Genomic DNA, 12,777 nt, shown 5'->3' with positions numbered 1-12,777 from the left:
TTTCGTAGAAAAGGGAAAAATAGAATTTAAAAACAACGCCAAGTATTTTTTTTTTATGAAAAAAGAAAAATGAAAACCCATTTTAATGCTTATTTAACAGCGAAAACTAATTTTCACTAACTAGGTAAAGAAAATAAACGATTAAAGATTATTCAATTTTTTAATTATAAAAATTATTTTTATCAAATAAATATTAATAAAAGCGAGTAATGTTAACAGTAGAATAAGAAAGAAAAAGTATTATATATACAGCAAGAGATTTTCTTTAAAAAAAAGATTGTTTCAATGAAAATTGGAGAAATCTGGTGCGAATTCTTCACACGAACAATATTGGGATCTAACGTAACGGATTTCCCAAATTTAGACGTTTAGTCTATAATACTGAATTCTCACTAATAATATAAAGATAGAAAAAGATTCAATAAACTGATACAACACCACAGAATGGGAGAGTCCAAAGTACTCTATCCTGGAGTACTCAAAATCCGGGGCAAAATTTTTGCAGCCAGCTGAAAATATATAACTTGACATTAAAAGCTAACAACAATCATCTGCTACAGAAAAAAAAAAGGAAGGCTTTTATCGAATTCACCTGGGAAAATGTTTCGAACCAAATGTCGCGCGATAAATGCTTTTGATTTGAAAGATAAATAATCGATGTAACCACTTTGGAGTAAAAGCAGCCAATCAAATTAAAGAGAAACAAAGAAGAAGAAGAAGAAAAAAACTATTCAAGTTAAGTTGTACTTGCTTTGAACTTTGATTACTTAAGCTCTGATTGGTTGCATGGGAACATCAAAACATGGTTATAGGGTTTAAAGGTTCTGTGATTTTTTTTTTTTTTTTTATTTCTCGTTTTGTAGCCTAGAATGTTCACATAGATACAGACCATTCTTAAGTTACCAATTCTTTTTGTTTTCAACTAATGGGACCAAATAAAACGTGTGGCTCCGGTGAAAGTCTTAACACGATGGCAATGGCTCCGCTTATTGGTAGAACAATAAAATAGCAAAAGCACATTAAATGCAAAAAAAAAAAAAAATCATGTTACACATTTTACAGAAAATAAATTTAAATGTCCAAATTAAAGGGAATTGTAAATTTTTAAAATGGGGCTGTGAAACCTGTGGAATGTCTTTCAACTATACAATCGATTAATGCACAAAATAATAAATATTGCTAGCGTATTACTGTAAAATATGAATAAAAGAAGTTAAATTCTGGTATCGAGTTTTTTACCAATTTAAATACCGAAAAAAAAAAGCCAATAAAATAATAATATTAACACAAAACAAGAGAACATAAAAACCAACAAAACAGAACAAAAAGAACAATAGTTTTTATCTCACACGAATATGAAGAGAAATCTGCACTTGTTCCACTTAAAAACTGATCACAAAACAACAAAAAGTTCCACGTGCTATCCTATTCCAGATTTCTAATCCGGCTTGGAATATATATATTATATTTTTAAAAATTTATATCCAAAGAGAAAACTAAGTACCTGTAATTGCGATCCAAAGGGCTAGAAAAGCCCAAGAAAGGGCTAAAATCCTCATAATCTCTTCTATTCACACATTCATCACAAAAACATCACTATTTCAAAGTTATCTTCTCTCTCTTTTCTTTTTTTTGTAACCAAATTTGAAAAATTTTCGGTGCTTTCAATTAAAATTTCACTCACTTTTCTTTTATAATTTCAACTAATTAAACTCTTTTTTTTTTGTTGCAATAAAAGAAAAAACTTTCAAAAAAAGAAAACAAACTAGAAAACAGAATTCTAAAAAAAAAAAAGAAAACTTTATTTTATTTTGAATATTTATATAAATATTTATCTTTTGAGTGTAATAACTACTAATTTTCTTTTCAGACTGACGAAACAGTTCACTACCTGAACGTACCCGGACTAAACTAAACTGAACACGCTCAACCAGTAGTATATTGCGCGATGATGCTGCCACCTTGTGAGCTGCTTACTAAATTCTACCACCTCATCTTTGTACTGGTACTTTGGGCTGTTTTACCTTCACCGCCAATCGTTTGGCGGTCTGAATGGTGCGCGTGCATACAATCGTTCTTTCTTTCTTGCACACAGACTTTCTTGATTCTCTAATGCTTTCATTTTGTTTGCTCTCTATCTCTTCTTTCTTGATTTCTTTTTTTCAGTTCATAAAAACAGTTAATTTTTTTTATAGTTTTGTAGGTTTTAAATTTCTTTCTAGAATCACAATGGCTGTAGTTTGATTCTAACTTTTCTATATATTTTTTTTTTTTGGCGACTCTTTTAACTTAATTAAATTAATCAAAAAACCTGAACTCTTGACTGCAAACTACCTAGTTAATGATTTTGCCAAACTTTTTGTCATATTTTTTCGTTAAAGAAATGATTAAATGCTGTGGTAAGAAGATAAGGTGGGTATGATAACTGTTAAATGTTCAATAATCACTTCAAAATGATAACCTAGAGTAAGATTTTTAAAAAAAATAGATAAATCAAAGAATTCCACGTGCTGTTAAATGTGAAAGATTAACCTCCTCATCAGCTCTAAAGCAAAATAGAACAGAATAACAATGGAGTTAAGAAACTACGAGGTTTGGCCAGGAAAAGTTCTATGCAACCGCGACCTCTAAGGATCAAAGCAGAAGGATTTTATTACCCAACTACAAATAACCAAACTAGCTTGTCTAAAAACCTTCGCACTAGACAGTAGACTTCAAATAGGAATTGTTTTCTTCAGAGTGATCAGGTGGGATGTAGACCACAGAAACTTATACACGGTAAGTCTAGGACAAAGTTAATTCCTTCTGAAGTCCTGTGGAAGTAGTTGTGGCTGGAAAATTGATCAACCGTGCAGAAGTTACAGCAAAATTAGATAAAGTTTCATGAAACAGGATAATTAAAAGATATATAGCAAGTTCCTGGTAGGTATGAGGAAGAAATATCATGTTAAATATAGAAGAGATTTACAAAAGATTCTGGTTTTGTATCAAGACTTTTTCTTTACGACAATGAATGTAATTCTGACAGACTAATTCCGTCGAACGAGTAATTCTTTAAATACGTCTTTCCAGCATAATATATATTAAAACCCATGGAGGTAAGACAGAAGTTCGGTTTTCAATATCAATGAATGGAATTTGTAAGATAACTTCTCTTTTTACTTAATAATTAACACATAACTTATTAAGTTTAAATACTAAATTAATGCATTAAATGAAATATTAATGAATGGCAAGCGATAAGTGAAAGAAGAGGGCAAAATCCGATCTTCATCTTCACAGGGAGATTTCAGATATCTATTCTTCAAAGCAGACCAACTGGAAGTAGGAGGGCTTATCCAATGATGGGTTGAGGAAATCCTTTATATCACATCATTCCCACTTGCTGAGGATCATTTACAGGACGCTGGGGAATAAATTTTTGGAAAAGAGAATACCGGAGCATACCGGTGCCAAGGGCAAAATATCCCAGACTGCTTCCCAGCAATTCCGTAGCCTAAGCATCCTGCTTAAAGATGAATGTATCAGAGGTAACTGGATAGAATGCAGGGCCTCCGAGGTACTTGGTGCACCTAACAATAAGTTGCCTTTCTTCGAAGTAACGCGGGCTTAGATCGTGGTGTCAGTGGAGAGTTCCTAGGTTTCCTCTAGGCTTTCGGTAGGTTATCTGGGTTCCTAATGGAGCATTGTCCACTTGTAGAGCAAGTTAAGAGTCTGGTAAGTGATGACCGGTCCTGTGTGAAGACGGAGGAAACTAATTTCACCTGACTCTTGATCAGAGTCTGACTCCAATTACCTAAAGAAGAAATAGATAACCCGGGAAGTAGTGATGACTGCAGGAAGAGTTATTTAGAACCCGTTAAGTTTTCTTACATATTCTGGTTGAGAGGGAGTTATAGGATTTTGTTTAGCATCAGAGAGGCCAAATTACATTTTGAAAGACCTTAGTGCGTCATTATACAAAGTAGTATTTGGAAGTATATCTTGAAAAAGATAAAAAATAGGTGATGAAATGCCCGGCAAACTGAGAATGGAGTCTTAGTCGACTTTTGGCCAAAGTTTATTCCCCAAATTCTACCAAACATTACCATCGATTTTCTCATAAACAAATTCTTGTGAGTTATCGTCCTCTGATATAAACTTTGTATCCTCCGAGGTGAGATGGTGATACAGCCTAGCAGATAAAACTAATGATATACGGCGTACATATCTTAGAAGTTTGGCCACTTATTCAGTATTTATCGTCCTAACAGAAATATCTTCAGATATTTTCTTTCTGCCCAAAATTCTTTACTTCTGTTTTTAATTTTAGTAATGTCGCTTAATTACCAATATTAATATATTTGACTGTTATAATTTTAAATTGACAAAGTAAAAGATTTATTGTACCAATATATTGTTACACTATTGAATCAATAAAGATCTTTTTGTAATTAATATTTTTGGATCGAAGTGGTATTCACTCAAGGCATCCATGTCCACTATCCTCTGTTAGTCAAACAAAACGACATACTACTTCGAAGTCTTAGGCCTCACACCTGACGAAGCTCAACGAATACAAGTTTTATGATCCCTTTTTTTTCCTGAGAGTCCGGAGTTGACGTCCAGAGTTTTTTTTTTTTTCCAGAGCACTGTTGGTCTCTCGTTATACAGATAACACTGTCCACATCATCGAACAGTGAGCTAGCTGTAAGTAGCTCCTAACAATAGACAATCTAAGAGCCATCATCTGGATTCGAAGCCAGGATCTCTGCGTGAGAATCCAGAATATACAAGTTGTTATTGATTCGGATTCAAGGTGGACTATAAATCAGGGGTGTGAGGGCAAAGACTTTTCGCTACTATTGGAGGAGCGATTTTTTGCTCCCTAAAAGATAATGGTTGGCTTTTAGCTTGTCTGTTAAATTTCATTTCTTCAAGAAGTTTATCTCTACTTTTTAAATTTGGTACCCTTGGCTTATAGATGAACATGATAGTTGACTACGCTATGGGCGTTTTTGGCTGAGAAAGACTTTTTAGTGACGGTGATAAATAATTAAGATTCTACTTTGAAACTGATTATAAAAAACTAATTATGATTCTGGCACGATAGGCAAAAAAATTCAGGTTATATGAGTGTTCCAATTTATAATAGCTTAGAGAATAAAAGCATGTATATGTTCAGAATAATTTTGAACTAGGATCACTTCCGTAAACTCGTTCGCGTGACCTCTGCAATAAAGTGAAAGGCTGTTCCCTTTGACCTCTTACCGTTCCCCGTATATCCTTGATGTTGCTAAAGTATTGCCGTTTGTGTAACTTTTTCTGCTGTAAATTATTTACCCATTTTAGTTCAAATTTTTCTTTAAAATAATGAGAACGTCTTAGATTGGTCAGCTGTACAATTGATTTTTATTAAATAATTATTTCTAAATAAATATCTTCATTCTTTTATGTTAATTAGGAAAACAGTTTGAGTAATTTCGAATTCTCTTTAGTAAACTTAAAGGAAGAAACTGTAGAATTAAGTAGTTCTGAAGAGTACTTAAGAAAACCAAACTTGGCAACTTTGATGGAGAAGTATTAATCAGTAGTTACAAGTTCATCTGAGAGGAAAATAAAGTCTGCAATCTAGGAGTTTCTTATTTCCACTTGGCTCCTTGCAAGAATGGTTATTGCCATCATGCGAATTTCCTATTTTAAGTTATATACATTTTGAAGTCCACTGAGTTCGAATAAGTGGTGTTCAGTGCGTGGCAAAGACCGGAAGCTAATCGACCAAATCAGCTTATCGGAAATGTTACTTTCCTAAATTTTTTTAATATGTTGAGTTTTTATCAAAATCTACTAAAGCGACTTCCTTTAAATTTGGACCTTTTTTCTTCTTCTTATTTTTTTCCCCTTTAACTAATTCCAATATGAGTTTTATTTGAAAGATCAACAGAATCCATTCCCCTCTACCGTCCAGGACTGTGTAGAGCCCTAGAAGTTTCTAGGCCAGCTCCTTATTTGAAAGAAACCACACAAAAAATTCATTTAAGGGCATTTTTGAGAATGGAAAGGGAGCTGGCTTGTCCTTATACCATTTCAGGTCAATGTAGAGACTCATTGCCGCCTATATAATATAAGTAGCAAATTTAGTAAATGACGAAATTCAAATGTAAAGACCTCAATTGCTTTATAATAGATTTTTCTTGTTTTTAGCGTTTTTTTCCCCGAAAATTGTTCAATTATATTTTCTTTTCACTATTAATGCACGCCTCATATGTTGGCCTAATATTTAGTCAAGTGTTTTCCGAGCCGTTTTAGTACGGTAAAGAAGCCCCAAGCGGGATTCGAACTGGGGATCTCACACCTACAAAACCACAAGCTTCATAACACTAAGCATCACCCTTCCAAACTAAGATAATTTTTAAAAAACAAAAACCTCCATAAATCTAATGAAAAGCAGTTTAAATTTTAAAAAAATTTATATTTTCTTCCTTCTGTTTTGCAAAAACAAAAAACAAGTAGAAAATAGTTGATTATTAACTAAAAGACAGGCTAATACCATATCATAGTATTAGAATTGTATTTAAGTTTAATCAAGGTCACGAAATTCCTCACAATTTTATAGTTATCGATTGTTAATTATAGCCGAAGTTATTTGGAAAATTATATACAATTTTGTCAGAGTGGGTGGGTGGGGGGGGGATACAAATAACAGAAAACAAAATTTATGGCTTGCTTTCAGGATAATAAAGAAGTTAAGGGAATTCCGCAATAACTATTATTGTTTTACTGTTGATGGGTATTTGTTTTTTAGAAATTTTTGCTTTATCGTACAAATTAAAAAACAAAAAAATTCCTAATGTTATCAGCAAAGCCATGTTGTTATTAACGAGCTAATGGTCGTACATTTAATTGTTCGTCAATATTTTATGCTGCTAGAATACCTGGTGTGGAGCGAGGTAAAGTTTTAAGTAAAGAATTGGCTATTTATTCAAGCGCACTTTACGTGGCGACTAGCAAACAAATTTATTATATTAACCATTAAATAAAATCCAAGACCGGGAATCGAACCCTCTAAACCAACAATACGAGGGTCGTTTGAAAAGTCCGTGCAAAGTCAGAGAGATAGCACCACTGGCGCGTATCGAGGTTATGTTTAGTTAGTAGCATCTCTTGGAAGAACACACACCAAGTTTCAGCCAGATCGGTCTATTTCTTTGTGTTTGGCATTCGTTTGAATCGAGGAAGTCGAGTGATTTTCAAAAAATGGACGAAAAGGAATTTCGTGTGTTGATTAAACGCTACTTTATGAAAGGCAAAACGCCTCAGGAGACTAAAGAGAAGCTTGATAAACATTATGGTGACTCTGCACCTTCGATTAGAACAGTTTATAAGTGGTTTCAAAATTTTCGGAGTGGCCAAATGGGCCACAAGTGACGCTGAACGTTCTGGACACCCTGTTGAGGTTTACTACTCCAGAAATCATTGATAAAATCCATGATATGGTGATGGATGACAGAAGAGTGGAAGGTGCGTGAGATTGCTAGTGCTGTGGGCATCTCGAATGAACGGCTACATAATATTTTGCATCAACATTTGGACATGACAAAGCTATCCGCAAGATGGGTGCCGCAATTACTCACGCTTGACCAAAAACGAAATCGTTTGAAGTGTTGCAAGGACGGTTTGCAGCTGTTCCAGAAGAATCCGCAGGACTTTAAGCGTCGTTTCGTCACTGTGGATGAAACATGGATACATCACTACACTCCTGAGAACAAAGAACAATCTAAACAATGGGTTACCAAGGGGGAATCTGCGCCAAAAAAGGCGAAGACCGTTCCTTCGGCCGGAAAGATAATGGCGACTGTCTTTTGGGATTCGCAAGGAATAATCCTCATCGACTATCTGGAAAAGGGTAAAACTATTACAGGTGCAAATTATTCATCGTTATTGGACCGTTTGAAAACCGAGCTGCAAGAAAAACGCCCACGATTGGCCCACAAAAAAGTCCTTTTCCATCATGACAACGCACCAGCTCACACCTCAGCAGTTTTGGTCGCAAAATTAATGGAAATAGGGTTCCAACTCGTTTCACATCCCCCCTATTCTCCAGACTTGGCTCCTTCGGACTACTATTTGTTCCCCAATATGAAGAAATGGCTGGCGGGAAAAAGATTTTATTCAAACGAGGAGATGATTGCAGAAACGAATGGCTATTTTTCAGACTTGGACAAATTCTATTATTCGGAAGGGATCAACAAACTAGAGCAGCGTTGGACGAAGTGTATAAGCCTAAAAGGAGACTATGTTGAAAAATAAAAAAGGTTTACCCCAAAAAATTAAGTAGTTTTTATTTTTGCACGGACTTTTCAAACGACCCTCGTACATCTTAGCTTTGCGGGTCTAGCCTATAACCACCTAACATACTTTACTATAAATTTTCTCATATTAACCATTAAATAATATCCAAGGCCTAGAGACAGGGGACTCGAACCTGCTAAACCAACAATACATCTTAGCTTTGCGGGTCTAGCCTCTAACCGCCTAACATACTTTACTATAAATTTATTATATTAATCATTGAGACCGAGGAATCGAACCCACTAAACCAACAATACATCTTAGCTTTGCGGGTCTAGCCTATAACCGGCTAACATACTTTACTATAAATTTATTATATTAATCATCGAGACCGAGGAATCGAACCCACTAAACCAACAATACATCTTAGCTATGCGGGTCTAGCCTCTAACCGCCTAACATACTTTACTATAAATTTATTATATTAATCATTGAGACCGAGGAATCGAACCCACTAAACCAACAATACATCTTAGCTATGCGAGTCTAGCCTATAACCGCCCAACATACTTTACTATAAATTTATTATATTAATCATTGAGACCGAGGAATCGAACCCACTAAACCAACAATACATCTTTGCTTTGCGGGTCTAGCCTATAACCGGCTAACATACTTTACTATAAATTTTCTCATATTAACCATTAAATAAAATCCAAGGCCTAGAGACAGGGGACTCGAACCTGCTAAACCAACAATACATCTTAGCTTTGTGGGTCTAGCCTCTAACCGCCTAACATACTTTACTATAAATTTATTATATTAATCATTGAGACCGAGGAATCGAACCCACTAAACCAACAATACATCTTAGCTATGCGGGTCTAGCCTATAACCGCCTAACATACTTTACTGTAAATTTCTGAAATTAACCATTAAATAAAACCAAATGCCTAGACCATGGGCATCGAACCTACTAAACCAACAATACATCTTAGCTATGCGGGTCTAGCCTCTAACCGCCTAACATACTTTACTATAAATTTATTATATTAATCATTGAGACCGAGGAATCGAACCCACTAAACCAACAATACATCTTTGCTTTGCGGGTCTAGCCTATAACCGGCTAACATACTTTACTATAAATTTTCTCATATTAACCATTAAATAAAATCCAAGGCCTAGAGACAGGGGACTCGAACCTGCTAAACCAACAATACATCTTAGCTTTGTGGGTCTAGCCTCTAACCGCCTAACATACTTTACTATAAATTTATTATATTAATCATTGAGACCGAGGAATCGAACCCACTAAACCAACAATACATCTTAGCTTTGCGGGTCTAGCCTCTAACCGCTCGGCTACCGTGGCGCCTAATAAGTTTATGTACTGCAATTTGTATTTATTAGAATGAGACAGCATTTTTAAAGTTGTTTTTTTTCTAAATCCTTTTATATTTTAATTTTATTATCAGAGAAAAGTGTAAACTTTCTCTAGAATCTATAGCGAGAACTTCTGAATATAACTTTATAAATATAAAGTGATTCAAACAATAAATGAAGTAGGGTGCACATATACTATATATATTATACACTTGGCCCCTCGTCCATTTCCCCGTGAGTATATAGAGTGCTTTTATGTAGTGCCACGGTATAACAATAGTTCCACCTAACTTTCCATGTTTATAAAATTGTATTTATTTCAACATAGAAGTTTCTTTTTAACAACAGCTTGCATTCTTTAGCCAATAAATACGTTCATTTATTACATAGCAGTTGGTGTGGTAATTATTCTATTTAAAATAAATTATTAATAAGAAAATTCATCTTAGAAATGAAAACTTTTGGATTTCTCTAACTGGGAAAGAGGAAGTATTATGATCGAATCAAATTTTTAATATCAATTTTCGGAACCGGAAATATATGTTTAGGGGTCCTCGAAGTCCAAGAAAAAGTTTTGTTTTTTGCCCAAAATACAACAAATGGTTTTGCAATTTTGGGAGTTCGAGAGAGAGAGAGGGAGAGAGAGTGAGAGAGAGAGAGAGAGAGAAAGATACGTTGATTATGCCCTGGGACTCAGGTCCCTTAAGGGCAACAAAAATAAATAAAATTTATATGATAAACAGAAAAAAACTCTCGGTTAAAATAATAAATATAAAATAAAATCCAAACAGCTGTTCACAAAAAATTATTTACAATAAATATAAACTAATAAGAAAAAATTATAACTTTCACAACTAGAATAAATAATAAATAATAAAAATAAATAAACTATTTCCTCCTAAATTCCTGTAATAAGTAGGCATAAAATAAAAATCTGAAATTAAAAAGTATCCAAACGAGCGAAGTTCAAACTAAAAAGAAACAATGACTCACCTCTACTGTTCTCTTGTTAAATAAACTTAATCAAATTACTTTTTTTACAAAAACCACTCGATAGATTATTTTGAAAATTTATGTACTAATACAAAAGTCACTTCAACACAACTCTGCCAAATTTCACATCAAAGAGATCGCTAGAAACAAAACTAAATCAAATTAAATGCAGAGACGATGTTCACTGAGAGAGAGAGAGAGAGAAAGAAAGAAAGAAAGAAAGAAATACGTTTATTAATGTCCTGGGACATTAGTCCCTTAAGGACAACAAAAAGTATATACATAAATTTAATAAACTAAAATTTCTCTTCTGAGTTGCTGCCAAATTAATATATACAATATATACAGAGTAAAACAAAAAGATAAAAAATAAAACTAAAATTCCATTTCCGTTTTAAATATATACACAAATCAATACCTAAATAAAAATGTTAACTTAAAAGAAAAGAATAGGTCTACTGCTTACAATATAATAATTATATAATGATAATAGTAACATTAATAACAATAATATCAATAATAATAGTGATAGTGATAGTGATAATAAGTAGAGGAAAACATGACAAAATAAAGATAATAATTGGAACAAAGAAGTAATAATAGTAATGATAATAATAACTTTAATAATAAATCACTGATTTAGATAACTTATAAGATGTTCGTATAAATGAGGTTTAAACGTATTGACAGACTTTGCACGCAAACCAATCGGAAGAGAGTTCCATAACTTGCAAGCTTTTAAATAAAAAGAATTTTGATAGGTTGCAGTCCTAGGTGTGGGCGTGTACAACTTTGTATCCACTTGGCGAGTGGTTCTCAAGTGCAACTTTTCTTTGCTACTAAATAGTGAATACAGATAATCTGGCGCTCTATTTTTGTACAGAAAATAAATAAATGCACCTAAAAAATATTGCCTTCTGTATTCAACATTTAGCCAGTTCAGACGATGGTAATAAGGAGTAATATGCTCATCTCTCCTGACATCAAAAATGAAACGAACACCCGAATTTAGAGCTCTTTGTATCCTTGTATTCAGTTCCGAAGTCAGGTCCAAATAAACAAGACAGCAATAATCTACATGCGGGAGGATGAGTGTTTGAACCAACTGCTTTCTTAGTGACACAGGCAAGATTTCTTTATGGTACTTCAGTTGATACAGAGCTTTGTTCATTCTATTGACAACATCACCCACATGATTATGCCAAGTTAAGGTGCTATTGAAGGTAACTCCCAAAAACTTAGCAGAATCCACATAAGGTAGATCAATGTTACCAATTTTTATCCTAGAAATATTGTTAAAATCGATGCCATTAACAAATCTAGAGCTACCAACCACCATCGCCTTCATTTTACCGGCATTAAAAGATAAATTTTTATCTTTTGCCCAATTAAAAACAGAAGCGACGTCATCATTTACACATCTGATTCCATTCTCCAATTGATCAAAAGGAATATGAAAATAGAGAATTAAATCATCAGCGTAAATGAGATGCAAACAGTTTGAGATAACTCTAGAAATATCACTAACATATTTGAGATAACTCTAGAGAGAGAGAGAGAGAGAGAGGGAGAGAGAGAGAGAGAGAGAGAGAGTCTGTCTATCTGTCAGTCTGACTTTTATTTGAAACATTTTTCCGGAAAATTTCGATTAAGATCGATTCCTTGACGTTGGCTTTGGTTGGTTGGGATTTTCTCCAATTTCAGAGTTATTAACGGACTAAAAATTAAATAAATATTATTTGTGATTAAATTTTTATCCTAATTCCAACTCAAACGAATTGATCTCAATCTGAGGTATAAAATGTTGAAAAGACTACTCGACAAACGTTCAAAACTGACCCTGACAAACAAATGAACACTATATACCGCTCTACTTGCCCCAAAATGGACGTACGGAATACAGCTCTACGGAAGCGCTAGAAAATCGAACATCAACCGACTTCAGACCTTACAATCAAAAATTCTAAGAACTATAATTAATGCTCCCTTCTACGTCTCCAATCATACAATACACTCTGATCTAAATATTCCTCTCGTTTTTGAAATAGCACCAATCTCGATACACAAAACTCCACTCAAATCTACACAATCATTACAACCCTCTGATCCCGCAACATGTCTACTGAA

The 12,777-nt window shown here is 33.8% G+C and overlaps 1 protein-coding gene across 4 annotated transcripts in view; it reads right to left on the bottom strand.

Moving 5' to 3' along the window:
• Positions 1–1,914, bottom strand: part of mgl (low-density lipoprotein receptor-related protein megalin) — a 635,024-nt gene extending 633,110 nt beyond the window's left edge. For all 4 annotated transcript variants that reach the window (XM_074120029.1, XM_074120036.1, XM_074120039.1 and 1 more), the window contains exon 1: positions 1,505–1,914. In XM_074120029.1, coding sequence (XP_073976130.1) covers positions 1,505–1,559 — 55 coding nt within the window. In that variant the 5' untranslated portion in view covers positions 1,560–1,914. The remainder of the gene's footprint in view (positions 1–1,504) is intronic.
• Positions 1,915–12,777: the final 10,863 nt, after the last annotated feature.

The sequence above is a fragment of the Rhodnius prolixus genome, unplaced genomic scaffold (genome assembly GCF_049639745.1).
Source record: "Rhodnius prolixus isolate KJV_2025 unplaced genomic scaffold, Rpr scaffold_1, whole genome shotgun sequence".
In the NCBI taxonomy this organism is placed as follows: Eukaryota; Metazoa; Arthropoda; class Insecta; order Hemiptera; family Reduviidae; genus Rhodnius; species Rhodnius prolixus.
This window is presented reverse-complemented; position numbering and strand designations above follow the sequence as displayed.